At 39.3% G+C, this 20,734-nt stretch overlaps 1 protein-coding gene across 1 annotated transcript in view; it reads left to right on the top strand.

The window, feature by feature from the left end:
• Positions 1 to 11,371: 11,371 nt before the first annotated feature.
• LOC126176346 (solute carrier family 22 member 7-like) overlaps positions 11,372 to 20,734 on the top strand; it is a 127,491-nt gene continuing 118,128 nt past the window's right edge. Inside the window, exon 1 of the mRNA XM_049923498.1 lies at positions 11,372 to 11,480. Coding sequence (XP_049779455.1) covers positions 11,466 to 11,480 — 15 coding nt within the window. The 5' untranslated portion in view covers positions 11,372 to 11,465. The remainder of the gene's footprint in view (positions 11,481 to 20,734) is intronic.

Here is a 20,734-nt window from a genome sequence, read left to right as displayed (position 1 = left end):
AGAAATAAAATACGAGACAAATTAGAAAGTAATAAATATTACGAACATTTGAAGCGCTATATCAGAAAACTGACTGGTTTTAAGTGGAATAAGAAAGTTTTTACGCGTTAATTCTTGCAAATTACTGCAACTGGACATATATTGAAACCGGTAGCGGTGCTAGTTGCGTAAATAAATAGCATTGTTAACAGTGGGTGCATGCTGTTTTCTGCTTTTCAAGAAATAACTTTTATTCTGAACACAGGCATGTTCTGAAGAATGTCGGTTTCCGAGAAAATACTAGGAAGAAAGTTTTTGTTCCAAAAGCCTTTAATGTTAGGCACCACGTTTTATTTGTGATACTACAAGTACAGAAACGCCGCATTAGGTCGTAAACTATTAGAACTGTAAGCAACAAAGACCACTTCTCTTATATTTTAACTTTCTAAAGCATGTCCGAAAGACTTTTACCAGGGTTTGGCACTTTGATCAGGTCTAGGGACATTCAACAGAGTACCAAGAATAGAATAGCACTGAAAATGCGTTTTGTGAAAATACATGACTGGGAGCATATTCTATTTCTTCTCTTCAGTACAGTTGGTAATAAGACATATATGAGCAACATAATTAATATTTTACTCAGTAAAAATGGAGAATGAATATGGGTAAGCAGATAAATGTGTGCTGTTTATAATAAGACTCTCCGGTTCAGTACCACTGCTCGTTTTGGTTGTGGTTATATTTTGGATCATTTTATGTACTTCAGTGTATTGTATGACTTGGATTGCTGAAACAGTTTATGAATATAAGCTTGTACAATTTTGAAGTCGATCATGTGAACTGAACGTCATGAATAAAATAACTCAATAGACTATCAAGAAGAGGATATTACTGAATGAACACACGTGCATAAAAGTGGAACAATGTGATCTCTATTCAGGAGGCCCGTCCGTAAGTGGTGTCCACCGTGACGTCCGTTCTTGGGCGTAAGGAATGGTGCATGGTTTGTAGTACAGAAATACTTCATGAAGTATCCGTCACACAGATGTGTGACTCACATACACCTCTGGTGTCAGTCTTCAAGCTCTGGTAACATATTCTTGGTCAGACGTTTGCGCCGAGCGAATCCGAGACTCCCTACTTACACAACAGGTTTTTGTCCGAATATCCACATACAGAGGAAGAGTAAGAAAGGATATAGAGGGTATGGAATTGTCTAGCGATCTAGTTTTGCAAGAAACAGTTTATCCGATTGAAACTAATGTGGATAATTATGAGAGAATTAATTAGTGATCTAATAACTATTTATCTCAATTGTAATAGCCAAACGAACAGTGGAAAATGAACAAATGGGATATAAACTGAATAGCGTAAAGTTTAGTTTTCCAAAAAAAATATTTCATTGTTTTAAAGTAGTCAGGATAATTGAGAAAAACTTTATTATTGACTTGAGGAAAAAATTATACAATGAATTTTTATCCGAATTTTCATAACCCAACGAAGAGATGACAACGACCAATGGGGTATAAAATTAACTAGTGTGCGATATAGTTTCCGCAAAAGAAGAATTTATTTGCTTACAGGTAATAAAGAAATAATTAATTATTGAGTTGAGGGCAAAGTGAAATATTGAAACAATTACTGCTACTAAATATGTAAATGAAATATCAGAAAGTTCATCCTTTCAATGCTTAGCAATTTTGCATACAAGAAGTTGCGCCAGTGTGATATTTATCTGTCAAAATGGTTTCCTTCGAATTCAACATTAATTTCGAGAACAGAAGACGCTAGGTAACGTGTGTCGCACTTTCTGAAGAAAAATTGAAAATATAAAGTATTGAAAAACAATCGTTCAGATGTTTTGTGAAATGATTTGTCTGAAAGTAAGAAATGGAATAGATTAGAGAAACAATTGACTGTCCTTTGGATGATGCACAGAATCATGTACAGCAAATGCGGTGTGTCAAATATTTCTCTACTGTGTTTTACTTCTTGCTTTTAGACGAATCATTTCACGTAACATTTGACCAATTGTTCTTTTTTTTAAGTTATTTTTTCATTCTTCCACAAAATGTAGGACTGCTCCTCCATCTCACGAGCGCGGACTGAGCGATGCTTGGCATTGTTTATCTTTTATGCTGTTACAGAACCTGTGCCTCTATGATGCTGGAAAAATGGGCCCAGGCTTTCAGGCTACTTCCATTTGCTAGAACATACAGAAAATCGTATTCATCATATCACTGATGCTATAGTGGACGTCAGCTGCTAACAAGTTGTGGAAATGAGAAAAGGAAATGTATAGAATCGTGTGTACGTACAAGCACCATAACAACAGTAAACACAAAATTGAAGTCATTCGTGTAAGTAGGTCGTATGATACTAACAGTATTCCATTTGAGTCCGTAGACGTATCACGGCAATGCACTGAAGAGGTATTTGAATGTTTTGCAGGGACAGTTGAATTCAATGAAACTAACCTCCTAATTCTTGTTGTTTACACGTCAACTCTGACTTCAGAGCTTTTCCGCTTAAGCTAGAGAGGGTTTTTATGTCATTTTACACAGAGCACCGAAACCAAAAATTAGTTATATGTGGTGACTTCAATATTGATTTTATATGTGATTGTGCAAGAAAAAGGATGTCGGAAGATCGTCTAAATTCTTATGATCAAATGCAGACTGTGTTTTTTTTTTCAACCAGGGTGCAGAGGAACAGTTTACGTTCTGGTATACCTGTAAGTTACGTGATTATTTCAATAAAGTAAAGTTTGTGTTGTTAGTGTATTCTTATGCGCTATCCATTTGATTCTCCAGTAAGTAGCCGAAGTGAAAAGTTCCGAAATCAGTGAAAGGTTTATATAGTGTAGGCTCAGTTCTTGGTTTACTTTTTGTTTCGTCACATAAAAAATTCATGTTAAATCGTTATTGTGTCTCTATTAGTTTCGAATTAGTATCTGAACTCTAGGCCTAAACTTTCAAAGAAATTTAATATATTAATTGAGTAGTCTACGAATTTATTGTTGTTTTGACCTAGAGTAAAGCTAAAATTTGTTTCCTATGGTGAGAAGTGTATGACTTGCCTTAGGATTATTACTTCCGGAGTGTGGTGTGAGGGTTATTGCAGTTTCTTTCATGTGTGCGACTGTAGCGGCGTGGGAATGGAGAAAATAAACAAGACTCATTGGTTGAGTAGGATTTGCTGTAAAGATAGGAAGATAGTTGAACAGGAGAAGATTGCTGTCCTTCAGGCGGAACTAGATAAAGCGAAACAAGATCTAGAAAGGTTAAGGGGGGAGAAGGGAAAAGAGAAGTGGGAAGTGACAACAGGTTATAAGAGAAATAGGAATAGGACGTTCTCGGACAATAATAATAATAATAATAATAATAATAATAATAATAATAATAATAATTTTATTGTCATTCGGCTGATTACAGCAATAGATAAAGTAAAGAGCATATATTTCTACATAAATTACTATATCGATGTAAATTGGTTTACATAAAATAGGTACACGCTAGAATACAGTATTTTCATCTTCAAAAGATTCGTCAGTGGTGTGAAACGGATTGTTCACTAGTAGCTCTTATAATTTAACTTTAAAAATATTTACAGTGTGGTTGAGAATGTGGAAAACAGGTTTGATCTGTTGTCACAGCTGGAAACAGATGAGCCACAAGTAGATACAGGAGTAGACAGGACATAAAAAACGTTCAAAAATTGCTTGAAAAGTAATCAGTCAGAAATAGTTGTGAAGAAGAAGAAGAAAGTTTTGTTGTTAGGTAGTTCACATGATAGAGGTGTTGGCCAACCGTTACAGGATGAACTAGGGTCGGGTTACCAGGTCACAAGTCTGGGTCAGGTGATATAGGATATAGGTTCACTTTGCAAACACTTCACAGTGGAAGACACAATGGTAATAGTTGGTGGGGCGGGCAACAGCAGATACAAACCCTAATTATTCAATTGAGAGTGACCTGGTAAAGACAGCATCAGCAACGAGACATACTGGTGTTGGGCTCGCGTCTGTTCTGAGGCGCCATGACTAGACTCATATAAACTCTTCTGTTAGGAGAGTTAATTCAGAGGTGGAACAGCTGCTTGGATCAGGTATGGTGTCTCATACCAGTGTGGTTCCTGTTGACTTTATCAGCAGGTGGGACTATACTAGGCATGGCCTTCACCTCAACAGGAATATGAAGGAAAAACTGTCTGGGCTAGTAGCAAACGACTTAATGGGGGACACTGTAACAAGTGGTAAAGTACGAGTGGTTACAAGTGACAGGTCAGCAGTTTTTTTTAGGGTAGGGAAGGCAGAAGCAAAGGATGTTCAGAGACAGGATGAAAATGACATTCAAATTGATAAAACAGGTAGCCAGAAAGCCAATTTTAATGTACGCAGTTCATGCAGAAAGCCTATGATTGAAACTAGAGATACTCAAAGATTGGTAAGAAAATTAGGTTCATCCCGTTGTAATTCAGTCAGTGCACAAAATCAGTTATCCTTATTGCATCAGACTACTGGAGGGCTAGGGAGTAAGCTTAATGAGATGCTCATTTGTATTGAAGATTTAGAGTTGAGCAAACCATTTGATATAATCTGCCTCTCTGAACATCATGTGACCACTGGTATAGATGTGTCATTGCTACAGGATTCAAGTTAGCGTCTTACTTCTGTAGAGAAACTGTGGAGAAAGTAGGAGTTACCAAATCTGTCAGAAAAGGTTTTGATTTCAAGAATACTGATATTAATAAATTTTGCTCAGAGCAGCACTTAAAAACTTGTGCAACACAAGCAGTATTTCAAAATAAATCCTTTATAACAGTAGGTATATACAGATCACCTTCAGGAAATTTTAACCTGTTCATAAAAATTCTAGATGCTCTGTTGTCTCATCTCGTGATAAAAACAAGGAAATAGTGGTTTCTGGTGAGTTTAAGATGGATTTATTGAAAAGCTCTGTCAGTGAACAATTATTGTCATCAGTAATACTGTCATTCAATTTAGTGCCAATTGTGAACTTTGCAACTAGGATATGTAAATGCTCTCAAACTGCTATTGATAATATCTTTGTAGACAAATCTAGGGAAAAAGTCATATCACAAAATCAATAGCAAATGGGCTATCTGATTATGACAAGCAGCATCTTGTGTTAAATGTTGAAACTTGTCAAGATAAAAGATCTATTAAATCTGAGTACAGGAGGGTAATAAATCAGTCAAAACTTGAGAATTTTAGGAGATTGCTCAAAGACATGAACTGTATAGATGTTTACAATACTTCTGCCTCAATTCAAAAATAGAAAGCATTCATCAATAAAGTTACCTTCTCTTTTGAAAATTGTTTTCCACTAAAGGTATCTCAAAGTACACAGAAGTAAAAACGTAAACTGTGGATTACACAAGGAATAAAAATATCATATGGGACAAAAAGGAGACTGTATCTACTATCTAGTAACAGTTCTTATGTTAGAATTGTAATGCATTACAAAGAATACTGCAAAATACTGAAGCAAGTAACCCAGAAATTGAAGCAGTTTTATTATGAGAAAAAGATAATTACATCAGGCAACAAAATAAAAACTGTATGGAATATAGTGAAGAGAGAGACAGGTGGGGCCAAAAAGGGAGAGGAACAGATAGCTCTAAAAATAAATGAGACTTTGGTAACAAATGCATATAGTGTTGCATACTTCTTAAGTAGATACTTTCATTTCTGTTACTGACAGCTTCAGGTTATCAGGTTCGGTGAAAGTGCGATGGAGTATCTGAGACCAGTCTTTAAAAATAACTTCAGTAAAACTGAAATGACCCTTACATCTCACAAAGAAGTAGCATCCATCATAAAATCCCTAGAATCTAAGTATTCCAGTGGGTATGGTAACATATCAACGAAGTTATTCAAAGAGTGCTCATGTGAGTTAGGTTCAATGTTAAGTTACTTGTGTAATCAATCTCTTATCAGCGCAAAATTTCCAGACTGGTTAAAATATGTTGAAGTTAAGATTCTTTACAAGAAGGGGGATAAAAAGATACCATCCACCTGTCGACCAGTTTCTGTTTTGCTGGCTTTCTCAAAAGTATTTAAAAAGGTTGTGTTCAAGTGTCTCCTTAAGCATCTGACTGTAAATAATATATTTTCCAAGTCACAGTTTGGATTTATTAGGGTTCTGATACAGAGAAAGCTATTTACACTTGCAGAGGAATGTACTTAATTCATTAGATAATAAATTAGAGGTGACTGGCATTTTCTGCGACCTGTCAAAAAGCCTTTGACTGTGTGAACCACTGCATTCTCTTAAGTAAATTAGTATATTATGGTGTCACCGGCAGTACTGCGAAATGATGTGAGTCTTATCTATCTAACAGGAAACAAAGGGTGCCATTGAATAATACCTGTGCAGTAAGCAGTCACTCTTCATGTGAATGGCAATTAATTACATGTGGTGCTTGTCATCTTGGTCCCACTGCTTTTTCTTCTGTACATTAATGACCTCTCGTCTGTAACACTGTAAGATGATAAGTTTGATTTGTTTGCAGACGATACAAACATTGAAATAAGTAGCAAGTCAAGTACAGTTTTTTCCGCCAAGAGTGGCCTAGCGGTTCTAGGCACTTCAATCTGGAACCGCGCGACCGCTACGGTCGTAGGTTCGAATCCTACCTCGGGCATGGATGTGTGTGATGTCCTTAGGTTAGTTAGGTTTAAGTAGTTTTAAGTTCTAAGGGACTGATGACCTCAGATGTTAATTCCCATAGTGCTCAGAGCCATTTGAACCATTTGAAGTACAGATTTACAAATAGCTGCTAATCAAATTTTCACTGACATTAATAAATGGTTTAAAGCTAATTCACTGCCATTAAACTTTGAGACGACCCACTGTATGCATTTCAGAACATGTAAGAGATTTCCTTCCAACATGTTTATAACACGTGAATGGGTGCAGATCGAAGAGGCTGACAGTGCTAAATTACTTGGATTACAACTGGATAATAAATTTAGTCTGGAAGCGCATACCACAGAATTGATGAAGTGCCTAAACAAGTCTGTATTTGCAGTGAGAATGATGTCAGATGTAGGAGATATAAATGTTCCTTACATTTATTCTATTATGTCATATGGGATCATATTCTGGAGTAACTCATCAAACCGAGCAAAAGTTTTTAGGGTGCAAATGCGTGTGATAAGTATAGTTTGTGATGTAAATAGAAGAACATCATGTAGAAACCTGTTCAAAGAACTTGGTATTCTACGCACTGATTCCTAGTATATTTATTCCTTTATGAAAATTGTTGCAAGTAATATATCTTTATTTCCAACCAATAGCTCAATACATAGTACCAGTACTAGGGATAAGAACAACCTACATAAAGACCTAAAATCACTTACCTTGGTCCAAAAAGTGTTCCAATATTAAGGAACATACATTTTCAATAAATTGCCATCAACCATTAAAAACTTGGTTTCATATAAAGCACAGTCTAAACAGAGTTTGAAAACTTTTTGATAGGAAGCTCCTTCTGCTCTATAGATGAATATCTTAACAGAAACTGTTCAGCCAGCTTAAGTAAAAATGTCTGTTAGATTTCAGTTTTGACAGCACTTGGTCACAGCAGTCAAGATTAGGAAATTTTTGTATGATAAATTTATTAATAGCGTATAGCAATGTTGGATTCTGACAGTGTGTTAATTCTGTAAATATTAGCTGTTTTAGTTTACTGCACTGTATTCACCTATTTCGGCAATCTCCTGACAAATGATCAGTGTAATAAGTATTACATTCAAATGTTTTACGTTTTTATGTTATACTTTCTGACGTTCCACACCCACGAGAATCATCTCCTTTTTTGGGTCTATGGAACGAAAACTGAATCTAATCTAATCTAAAGTAGCACAGCCACATACAATATTTTTGTTCATTCTTCATTATTAGAAGGGCTTTCTGTTAGTAGTAGGGTGAATGGCCTTTCAGATCACGATGCACAAATTTTAACACGAAAAAGTTTTTGTACTCAAACAAATGTTATATATAATTACAAACTATCTAGAGAAGCTAATTCAACGACGATAGAGAACGTTTTAAACCTCAAGGAACGAGAGTAACAGGATGTTTATAATATCGATAACATATATGACAAATATAATGCTTTCCTTAACACATTTCTCACCGTCTTTCAAAGTTGCTTTCCATTAGAACGTTCTAAACAGTGTAATAGCCTGAGTGGCTGGCTAGTGGGATAAGGATATCTCATAGAACGAAGTGGGAATTACATGACAACGTTAAAAGTATTCAAAATCAAGCTACAGTAGCGCATTACAGATAGTACTGTTAAGGTACTTAAAAATGTTAATAGGAAGGCAAAGAGTATGCAGTACGCAAATAGAATAGTTAATTCACAGGATAAAATGTAAACCATATGGTCAGTAATGAGATAAGTGTCTGGTCAGCAACATAAGGTCGACGATATGAAGTCAGTCGGTAGTAAAAATATATCTGTTACTTATAAGTCAGATGTATGTACTATAGTTATCAATCACTGTCTGAACATTGCTGGTGAATTAAATAAAAACATAGTTTCTACAGGGAATCTCTTGGAAAACGCCTTTCCAAGATTCATGTCTGAAATACTCCTATGAGATAAGGACAAGGTGGACTTCAGTCAATAATTAAATCAATGGAGACTAAGGACTCTTATAGATAAGATGGAGTGCCTAGTAGAGTATTAAAGTACTGTGCTGTACATGTTAGCCCTTACTTAGCCATGTTTGTAATTTTTCCTTTAAGAATGGTCAGTTTCTTGAACTACTAAAGTCCTCAGTAGTAAAGCCTCTTTATAAAAAGGGGAGAAAGGGATAATGTAGACAATTTTACTGCTTTTTCTATGCCACCATTGTTTGCTAAAGTTATGGAAAAGGCTGTATAAGTAAGGATAATTGATCATTTTATTTCACATAATTTGCTATCAGATGTGCAGTTCGGTTTTAGAAGTGGTTTAACAACTTAAAATGCTATATTCACTTCTCTCTGTGAAGTACTGCATGGGTTAAACAAAAGCTTTCGAACGCTAGGCATCATCTTTTATTTAACTAAGGCCTTGTGTTGATCACAAAATGTTGCTCCAGAAGTTGGACCATTATTGAATACGGTGAGTAGTTCACAGTTGAGTCACCTCTTACTTTAACAACAGACAGCAAAAGGTCATTATCCAAAGTGTCTAGACTGGCTTTGATATTGGGTCTGAGTGTGAGGGGAGGGGGGGGAGGGGGGGGAGGGGGAGGGGGAGTAGTGCCCAAGAGATCAGTGCTGCAACCACTCCTTTTCCTTATTTATATAAATAATATGCCTTCTAGTATTACAGGTAATTCTAAAATATTTCTGTTTTGTGATGATACCAGCTTGGTAATAAAGGAAGTTGTACGCAACATTGACACTGTTTCAAATAGTTAAGTTCATGACGTAAGTTCATGGCTTGTAGAAAATTGACTAACGCTAAAACACAGTAAGACTTAGTTTTTACCGTTTCTAACACACAATTCAACAAAACCCGACATTTTAATTTCACCGAATGGGCCTGTGAATACAGACTTGTAGGTGTTCAGATAGGTAGTAAACTGTCGTGGAAAGCCCCTGTTCAGGATCTTGTTCAAAGACGTAATGCTGCCATTTTTACTATTCGAATAATTATGTGAAGTAAGTGATAGTTAGACATGAAAAGTAGTCTGCTTATTTTCATTTACTTATGAGGAATAGTATTATATTTTGGGATAACCCTCCCCATTCTCAAAAGATATTTTTGGCTCAGAAACAGGCGGTTCGGGCAATAAGTGGTGTAATTTGGCAAACCTCTTGTCGATCCCTGTTCGACGGAGCACCAATGCAAGGACTCTAATCAGGTCTGCAACGAAGTATTATATATATATTCTTTACTGTCTTTTCTTGTTAACAATATCAGCTTATTCCCAAGAATTAGGAGCTTTCACTCAGTTAACTCAGTTAATAATAGGCAGAAATCCAATCTGCGTTTGGATCGCACTTCCTTGAATCTTGTGCAGAAAGGTATGCAGTATAATGCTGTATCCATTTTCAGTAACCTATCACAAGAATTCAAAAATCTTGGGACTAATCTATACGCTTTCAAATCGAAACTGAAGAGCTTCCTCATGGGTTGTTCCTTCTATTCTGCCGAAGAGTTCCTTTAAAAATTAAGCTGATTCTTGCATTATATTGTTGATTGCCTTTACATAAACTTATGGCTTGTCTTTTTTGTGTTCATAAACATTTTATTTTATCTGTTATTACTTTTATGCTATAATTTCACGTACTGGCACGTTCTATGGCCTTGGAGATTTGCTCCTCATTTTGGTCCTACGGAGCTAGACGTATAAAATAAAATAAAAAACAGAACCCGAAGTTGGGCCTAATTTACTGTACAGTAACACACATTAACGTCACTGAAAGTGCAGTACAAGACAACTCAGACAACGTAATTGATAGCAGACAACCTAAAACTCAGTTCCATGTATTTATAAAGTACTCTGACGAACATAAAAAGGCGTTGGTACATTCTGTCGCACGCGTCGACGGAGCACCAATGCTACGACTCTACTCAGGTCCGCAACGAAACGTCTTTCCGTCACATTTATGACCAAGTGCCACAATCTCAGAAAGTATTCGTTTACGGGTACATGCTTATTGGGCTAGTTATTCTTGTTTTGTTTCCACCGATCAAATTATTCCACACTATGCAACACCTGTGTACAGGAAAGAGCTTGGTATCCAAGGTACTTAAAATTGTGAACAAAACCTGTACATCTTAGAACATTATTTCCGAAGCCTATGTACTTTCATTTTTATTTGGCTTCCAGCTTACAAGATATCAGACGTAGACATCGGAAGTTTGTATTTATATTCAAATCAGACGTCACTTAAGCATCAAGATGCGTTATTTATCATTGCCAACACGAGAAACGCCTCAATTGTGTAAAAGTACCCTTAAGGAATGCTTACATACTGAGGTACGGAAAGCTACCATCGGAGGTTACGTGAGCAGAGAACAAAACAAAGGAAACAGATGTGTGGACGAGCATTTCTTTCCTGCCGGGGAGTCTACCGGTTTACCTTTAACTGCTTCAAATGCAAACGATATACAACATTTTACCAATTAAGGTGAAAATGATTAGAGCTGCCTTCATAGATTCACGGGTTCATGTGTTTGTCTGCACGTGGCGTTTTGTGAGTCGTTATGTGTTCCGCTCGTAATGAGGTGATATCGGGATGGCTTGCAATTAGTACAAACGCCCGTCGCAGCAAATATATGCAGTGGCGGGGTGGGGCGATAGTAGGAAGTTAGGGGAGCTGTTGTCCTTCCGCCGGTTTCTGTGGTCTGATAACGTGGTAGTAGAACCAGCAGTGTCTGCCTCTAGTTTCTGCATAACAGGCTGTGCGGTCGCTGGCTCGTCGAGTGAAGTGCAACACGACGCATCCGTCATGCTGGGCAACGACGTGAGTACTCGAAACTTTTTTTCTTACTGTTCAGTCATACTCTTTGCATTGGGAATCGCTGTTGTGGCACTTATTATCAGCAAGTGTTAAGAAAAACGCGAAAGGACTCGTTAGTCTGCCGGCCGGAGTGGCCCAGCGGTTCTAGGCTCTACAGTCTGGAACCGCGCGACCGCTACGGTCGCAGGTTCGAATCCTGCCTCGGGCATAGATGTGTGTGATGTCCTTAGGTTAGTAAGGTTTAAGTAGTTCTAAGTTCTAGGGGACTGATGACCTCAGAAGTTAAGTCCGATAGTGCTCAGAGCCATTTGAACCATTTTTTTGACTCGTCAGTCTAAAATATTCCAAGCTGTTGCAGTTTTTCGCTATTCAAATCGTCTCTACCTCATTGTCCCGGTTCTGCTTCTTGAATCATCTAGAGGAGGGCCGTTCTGGAGTAACTGTCAATCGATAATCACGTTCTGAAGAATGTGCAGTAGCGGAAAAGAAACTTTGAGGCGGATCAAAAGACTGGCGGTTGTGCGACGACGCTCGTGAAACCCTTGGCGTTCATAACACATCGGAACTTCACCTACTGTTCTGTTGTTCGACAGGCGCGAGTAAAGACTCGACTACGTTAGTGCACGTGTAAATTGGTAACCGAATCGTGTACTTGCAACAAAAACTTCTGCTCTATCAGCAATGCAACAGTTGAGGTATCATTTTATTCATGGCTGTAATGTTCAGCAACTGTAGTATATATTTTTCGGGATAAAATTCAGTCGTCGGTTGCAAATATATTTTTATTACGCTTTACCGATTTCGACAAATTAGTAAGTGGTGCACATATCTGGACGTATCATGGCATTATGGAGGAGACACTGACGTCTGCTAAATCAGTACTAAGCTTCTGAAAATGACAGATTACTTTTTTGAAACCGGTAAAGAGTAATTACAATGCGTTTGCAACTGACGACTGAAATTTTTTTCGAAAAATTCGTAGAGGTAACGGGGCCTATTGACTGTTTCCGTACAGAATGACCCACATTTACCATAGTAGTCGTTTTCTTGAAAATGTCGTGGGGTCTTTAGGGAGAATATGTTTTAGAAAGCCTTTAATGCCGAGGGGAATAGTCATTTACTTGAAATGAGATTGACTTTCAAGCAAACTTAATTATGCCACTTCAGAATTGAATTCGAATATTAAATTTCTATTACTATCAACTAAACATTTACTTGTCAGAAATTTGTTTGGCACACCAAGACGCTACGGAGCACTAGCCAAACTGGAACGATTGGGATGGGATGACGCAAGATAGTACACGGCTACTATGAATTATTCATTCGTTTCCAGAGTTCTATGTTTTTCCGAAGTGTTACATGGACAATGTGACTGATGCGTGAACAGAATCTTAAACTCGCCCTCTTCGCACTGTACCCATCAACCGGCGTTATAAAATGGGGACAAAGCGGGAAAAGAGTTAGCATATGTTGGAAAATCAGGGCGGGTTTGAGAACATTTTTTCAGACAAGAGAATTCTTCGCGCCCCTCTCCCTCCCTTCCACCCCTTTCCTCTCGTACACTTTCACCCGTGTCAGTCTCCGCTGCTAATTGCGATACGCACAGTACACAGACCTCGCGCTTGTGTACCCCTACCACTCCTCTACACTTTCCCAGCGAATACGAGAGATGTTCATCTGTTACAACAGTGCAGCTTACATTCAGAAGGATTTATGCAAAAGAACCACCATGTAACCATAGCGCTGTGCATTGGTATCGAACAGTTAGTGATACTGGTTCCCTTTGTAAACAGAAAAGTACCGCTCGATCGTATGCTAGATGCATCCGTGGAGAAAATGGTTCAAATGACTGAGCACTATGGGACTTAACATTTGAGGTCATCAGTCCTCTAGAACTTAGAACTACTTAAACCTAACTAACCTAAGGATATCACACACATCCATGCCCGAGGCAGGATTCGAATCTGCGACCGTAGCGGTCGCGCGGTTCCAGACTGAAGCGCCTAGAACCGCTCGGTCACTGCGATCGGCCATCCGTGGAGAAAATGAGGAAAAATTTCTTAAGCAGTCCCAAAAAAAAAAGAAAAAAATTAACGGTCCATGCAAACCACGAGCTTGGAATAACGCACGAAAAAGGATGGAAGATTTAGCAACGGCGTTTACATTTCGAACCGTACCGTCTGCACATCGTGGAACAATAGAAACCGAAGATTATGGCCGACGCCTTCGGTTTTGCATCACAATGCAGGAGCACTTGAGAATGAGCATTTCGCATCTAAGCTGATATTCAGCTACGAAGCAACCTTTCATTTGTCTGGAAAGCGTTATCGCCACAGTGTGAGAGCGTGGGGCACTGAAAAATCTCATGAAAAAGTGGCCCATGAACGAGATTCGCTGAAAGTTAACGTTTTCTGGGCAATATCACAGAATGTTCTCCTTCTGAGTCGGGTACCTGTTACCCCGGTACGTTGCAGATGTGATTGTTTCCACAAGGGATTGCTGATGCGGAGAATTTCATCCTACAACCAGACGGGGTACCCCCTCATTGGAGCATAGACGTTCGTCGCTAGCTAAACGACAAACTTGCACATCGCTGGATTGGATGTAGTGGTGAGGATGATGTGGCTCTGTTCCCCTGGTCCCTCAGGTCGTTTGGTCTAACGTCGTGAGACCTTTATCTTTCGGTTTTCATGAAGAACCCTGTTCACGTACCCCCACTGCCAAGGACATTGTAGCAGCCCAGAAAAGGTGTCAATGCTGCTCTGATACTCATTGACAGGATGTTGCTACATAAGATTTGGAGCGAACTTGAAAATCGTATGGATGTGTGTCGTGTATCCAGAGCGGCACTCACAGAACTTTTGTAGAGTGCAAAATGCGATCTTGGAGGATTTACGGTTCTGTTGGAGCATCAGTCATAATTTTACGTCTAATATTCTGAAAAATAGGGTTTTTTTGTAAACGAATGAATCATTAATAGTAGTCCTGTACGTCTTGCGTTTTCTCTTTACTTGTAAGCTCACCGGGCAAAAAATTAGTCACCCCAGTGCGTAAGCACATATTTTCATTTAAGCCTTTGCAGGTGGCAGGGCAACGGCCTTGCTGCAGTGGATACAACGGTTCCCGTCAGATCAACGAAGTTAAGCGTTGTCGGGCGTGGCCGGCATTCGGATGGGTGGCCATTTTTCGGGGTGCACTCAGCCTCGTGATGCCAATTGAAGAGCTACTCGACCGAATAGTAGCGGCTCCGGTCAAAGAAAACCATCATAACGACCGGGAGAGCGGTGTGCTGACCACACGCCCCTCCTATCCGCATCCTCAGCGGAGGATGATACGGCAGTCGGATGGTCCCGATGGGCCACTTGTGGCCTGAAGACGGAGTGCTTTACAGGTGGCAGAGCGATGGACTCACGTGCTGAACCGCACGCCCGCTGCCTCTGCGTGAGCGAAAGACAGTAGCAATCAGTGGAACATTTATGTACGTAAACATGCGTAAATGTAGAGACGTGACGGTCTTGCAAAAAGCGGAAATCGTGTTTGGCCGTATCAAGTTGGTAGATTTGTTGGTGTTCCACGACGCACTGTCATCGTGTCTACAAGCAGTGTGTAACTCACGTTTCCACGAAACACGACGTCAGAATTGTGGTCTGAAAAAGATCCTGACTGAGACGGACAGGATAAGCGTTTTGTGAATCAAAATGGCTTATAACCCGCCAAGAACTGCTGCAGACAGTGAATGAAGGTCCATCCCACCTGTCAGCGAGGGAACACTGCAATGGGAACTGCATGCAATGAATGTGATGCGCTAAAGCTATGGCGCTTTCCTCATTTGGAAGAAGCGGAACTACAGAAAACTGTTTGGTAGGAAGATTGTGTGCCGCCTCACTGGTGTAACTCAGTATGCGACTGGATGAATTTCATTGTATCCAACCACTGGATTTGCCGCAAGAGGCCGGACAACAGAGCTTGTTCCGCATGGACTCCACGTTCAACCGATTTGGCGCCAGACGAATTTTATCTATGGGGGTTTATGGAGGATCGTGTGTATCGGCCTCTGCTAGCAGCTGATCTACCCAACTGAAGAACAGGATTGAAGAAGTTGTGAAACACACGCTCATCAATATTTGGGACGAACACTCGTGTCACTTCAATGTGTGCCGTGTGACGAATAGTGCTCACATTGAACACTTGTAAGAAAAACTGTTTGAGTTTTTCTTTCAATTGATATATTATTTGTAACTGTACGTTGAAAGTAGAAAATTCTGTAAAGTCTTAAAACTCCTATATTCATTTTGGAATATCAATTACAGAGCGAAGAACCACTTGCAGACTTAGTAGGATTCAGCTCAGTTAATAAAAGGAGTGTACTGTAATTGGCAGCGACTGAAAGTAGCATCGTCGCCACAATTTACTAACTGGAGATCAACAAGAGTTTCGCAGAAACGTAGCTCATTGCAACATATCTTCGCTTGACGTGGTATTTCGTATCTTCGTGTGAGGCACGGCAACGTAAGTATTTGCTTCAATTTTGCCCACGATAAAAGCTAACTAGCGTGAGACCAGTATCAAGCGTAGGCAAATTAATGTTTCTGGACCAAGGAATCCACCCGTCACGTTCGTACCTCATGGATTGCAATTTCCTTCCAGTAGTAGAAGTAGAGCCTAAAATTTCCTACTAATTATGCTGAGTGGGAACACGACTTGCACGATGAGGGATTTATAGCCACATCGCCTTCCATTACACCGCTGCAACATTTGCAGGTGAATGTACACGCAGCCGGAGTTACTGTATCAGCGGACACTCAAGTTTCCTTCTACCACCAGCAGCTTTCATCGCAAATCCATTTGGACCTCTCATGTCAGTAGATACCCAACTTAAAAGGCAGGCTTTCATGGGACTGATAACTGAGGTGGCGCATCGGTATGTACCTTGTTTTCAGATGGAATGAGGACAGTGGTCGGCAATGGGAGACGTGAGGGGTAGGCGGGGTTGGGGGGGGGGAGATAGACTAGGTTATCATAAGCCTGCTTTTATGTTCGTTGCACATGTAATTAGAACATCCTCACGTGTAACTCCACCAACACTCGGTACTTTAAAACAAAAGTTATTGTAATAAATATCATCTTTGAAGTTTTCCCGGCGTACTGAATCTTCTATAAAATTGTGGCAAGAACTCAACATGATCCGGCTGCAATTCTGAAACCTCATTGAATATAATAGAACCTATTTTAAAGGCATCGTTGGCTATAAATGAATTCCATATATTGGTTGTAAATTGTTAGCCACTGTGCTAATGGGACAAGCAGTATGACGAACTGAACCTCAACATCGACAGTGATTCCTGACCTATTTTCCACACTGACACTTTCATCACATCAGCCTCTACAAAAATTTTGTATTTGCTCTCTCATTTCTTTTACATTATCATGCACTTCATCAAGTCAATTTTTAACTATCCCCGTTACGTTAACTGGTAAACTTGTTTGGAAAACCTAGAATCAGGTACTAAGGCTTATAAAATTGAAAATGAAGCCTCTTAAAACAAAAAGTGGATAGCAGTTTTAGTAGAGATCTAAAAAGGAATAAAAACGTGTACCAACACTCCCACAATAAACCACCGTGTGAGTAATGGATCCCTGATTTATTCTTGCCGATGTCGTTTATAATAATCTCAACTACGTTCTTATTTATGCCAGAAATTTTGTAAACCAACGACCTCCGAAATCCAAGACTACAGTAATCCAAGTGAAACCTGTCCCCACTGTCTTAAAAACTTAAATTCCCGAACAGTTGTCCAAATGACGACCCGCACTTGTCTGTAACAGTCCCACATATTCTCGTTAAAGCAAAGCAGAGTTAAGAAGCAGTAAACCAGAAATGACTACTGTCCTCAAACAAACACTTAATTGACACACTCCTTCTGTTAACAAATTTCTGCAATCGACCCCCTCCCCCTCACAACACACATGCAGTCATACGTACACATACACACACGGACTAAAGACTTTATCTGCTTTATCGACTCTGCCCTCTAGAACTACTAACCTACCATCTAATCCACAATCACATAACGCGGGAGACCGCGCTGACGCTACCAGTAGCACATAGCTGCTTGCCGGCTGTCACGTGCAGTGACAAAAACACAGAGCGTACGCCACGCAGTTGTCAAGCGTGATTACAAAAACAGTTTTTGTCAGCCCGGAAACACGTGCATTGTCATTGTCATCCGCACGTTGAACGCCAAACGAAACAAAGCAGAAGTGGTTGTTTTCGAAATACGTGAGCGGACAGTTTGTTATATTCAAGCATGTAAAACTCGAAGTTTTCGGCGATTTGGTGGAGAAGGGAAGATTCTTTCAAAAGTGGAATTTCTTATGAAAAGAATTTTGTGCCTTTCGTCTTGGCATACGTATACAATGTGAATCACGTAAAATTTGCACCGCAAAGATCGCAGAAATGGAAAGTGCTATTGATGTGCGGTTTTCGCAAAATGAATTGGTAGTCAGGGCCTCGCACTGTTAGTCAATTAACAGATCGCAGTAATAATTAAAAAATGTATTTTTTGTGAAAACCACACTTTTTAAAATAGAACAATGCACATTGATAAAAAGAAACTAAAGATAGGGTAAATTAGAATGTCAGTGATATTTATTTCAGGATATTTTGAAAAGCTTTCATACCCACACTTGTACAAAACATGTGGTAGCACACGCTAAAGAACAAAACAAGTGCATACACTAGTTATTATTCTGATCAATAACGAGACAACTGGCCATCACAGGTCGTGTTCAAAATAACGACAAGCACGGCCAATACACGCTTGCAGTCTGGTATGGAACGACTGCTACACACGTGTTAGCATTTCAGCGGAGATATCCAGGCAGTAATATATCGCTGAATATCATCGGGTGGAATAGGCATCCAAGGTATCGACCCCTGCATCCAGTCCAACGATTCGGATCCAATTCACGGAGACTTCATGTAGTACTTCCTGCGCTGTGAATCGGACGGACATCGTGTTGGTACCAGAGGTTCCTCCTAGTGTGCAAAGAAACGTCTTCTAGCACCCATGGAAGATGGTCTGTTAGGAGGACACGATACTTGTGCGTGTTCAATGTTCTGTCCATCAAAAAGGAGCCAATGAGCTGATGGTTCACTATCCCACACCACACGTTTACACTCCATGGACACTGAAGTTCCACCTGACGAAGCTAACGGGGATTGTCAACAGACCAATAGTGCATGTTTCGGCAGCGTACCTGCCCATGATTGGTAAATGTCGCTTCATCACCAAACAAGATAAATGATACATCTTGAATATCTTGTCTTAACATAAGTTAACACGATTGTCGTAATGGTTTCCCTGCAGCTCTTGATGGAGAGAGATGTGATAGGCATGGAAATCGTGTCGGGGGACGATGCATAGGACACTTACCTGAATTATGCCACTTCCTCGTGCGATTTCACGGGAGCTAAAGTATGAATAAACAACAACAGCAGGAAGAACATTAATTTTGCCCCCTTCTGAAGTTCACTTGTTTCCTTCTGTTATTTTGTCGAAGTGTTACACTATCACTTTAAAATAATTGTGTGAAGAGGTTGATAAATAACTGCCGAAATCGTTGACTTGTATTGGGATATCTTGCCGCATACACCGTACAAGAACAAACTACATTCTTCCTACACTCTCATTCCCCATCAGCATGTCTGCTTTTTGTGCTCTGATAAATCACATCGCCCACTTACAACCTCCTGCATGGACCGTCGCATACTAATTGACTATCAAGTCGCAGTGCACTCAAGGAACACACAAGCACATTGCAAGCAAACATAAAACATCGCACCCAGAAACTTTGCAATTTGATTGGCACAAACAAGTGTCGGTGTGGGAAAGCTTCGAAATGCAATATCTTGTAAACGGGTCGGACTAGAATCCACAACAAACACCACTGACATTATAATTTACCCTAATTTTTGATTTTTAATGTTAATAGACATTGCTCCCTTTAAAAAAAGTGTATGTTTGCGCAAATGATACATTTTCTATCTATTATTACACTCTGTTTATTGGCTAACAGTACAAGCTCCTGATTGCCAATCCATTCTATGAAAACCGCACGTCAGTAGCACTTTCCATTTCCGCAATATTTGTGCTGCAAATTTTAGGTGATTCACCCTCTATAAAGGTTCAAACTTAGTATTTATATATGTATGTTTCTTGCTATATTCATATACTGCTGTTCCCCTGAAATTATGGAAACGTAATTAACATAATAGTAATTCCTCTGCTGACTATTAAAATTGCCACATCAGGAAGGATATCAAATAATGAAATTTTGCCTATAGTGCACATACAGTATGGGGATGTGGTTACCTACCTTTCTGACTCCATCATACCTGATTGTAATTTAGGTATTGGTAGCTCCTCTCTCCAATTCACCACACCATGGTCATCAACATTATTGCCTAACTAGAGTTTAGAATGAATAAGAATTTTCTTTGTACGTTTTTACTTTTAAAATAAGAATAGATTGCCAATACTTAGTTTTTGCACGTGTTTTTATTAAACCACAAAGTAACGAGTAAATTAGACAATTAGTGCTACTTATTTCTAACAACCTTTTTTATTTTTATAATGAAGAAGTAATTTTCAGTGTGTTCAGAGTGCTACCTACAGCTCCTCAGAAAAGAAAGCTTACTATCCACCTGTAAGGTAGACACAAAACATATTTCTCCAGCACCAATCCCGTTTTCAGCAATACTTGCTTCAAGCATGACCTTTACCCCCATTTAAAATGAACAAAGTTAAAAAAATTGGTACTGTAATTACTCTTCGTAAATCATTTGACTGTTCGACAGCTTCCCGCGCCCGGGTTCCCGGGTTCGATTCCCGGCGGGGTCAGGGATTTTCTCTGCTTCGTGATGACTGGGTGTTGTGTGCTGTCCTTAGGTTAGTTAGGTTTAAGTAGTTCTAAGTTCTAGTGGACTGATGACAATAGATGTTAAGTCCCATACTGCTCAGAGCCATTTGAACCATTTGAACTGTTCGACACTTTATTCTGAATTGGCAGAGATCGGAAGGCTTCAGGCTGCCAGAGCTTCATGCACTCCCACTGCCACTAATATTATTGTTATAGTAATAATATACCGAGGTGACAAAAGTGATGAGATAGCGATATGCACATACAAATATGGCGGTAGTATTGCAGTGCATTGGTGGAACTGTCATTTGCAAACAAGTGATTCACGTTAAAAG

This window comes from Schistocerca cancellata, chromosome 3 (genome assembly GCF_023864275.1).
Source record: "Schistocerca cancellata isolate TAMUIC-IGC-003103 chromosome 3, iqSchCanc2.1, whole genome shotgun sequence".
NCBI classification, from domain to species: domain Eukaryota; kingdom Metazoa; phylum Arthropoda; class Insecta; order Orthoptera; family Acrididae; genus Schistocerca; species Schistocerca cancellata.
The sequence above is the reverse complement of the archived record's forward strand: the minus strand, read 5'-3'. Positions and strand labels throughout refer to the sequence as shown.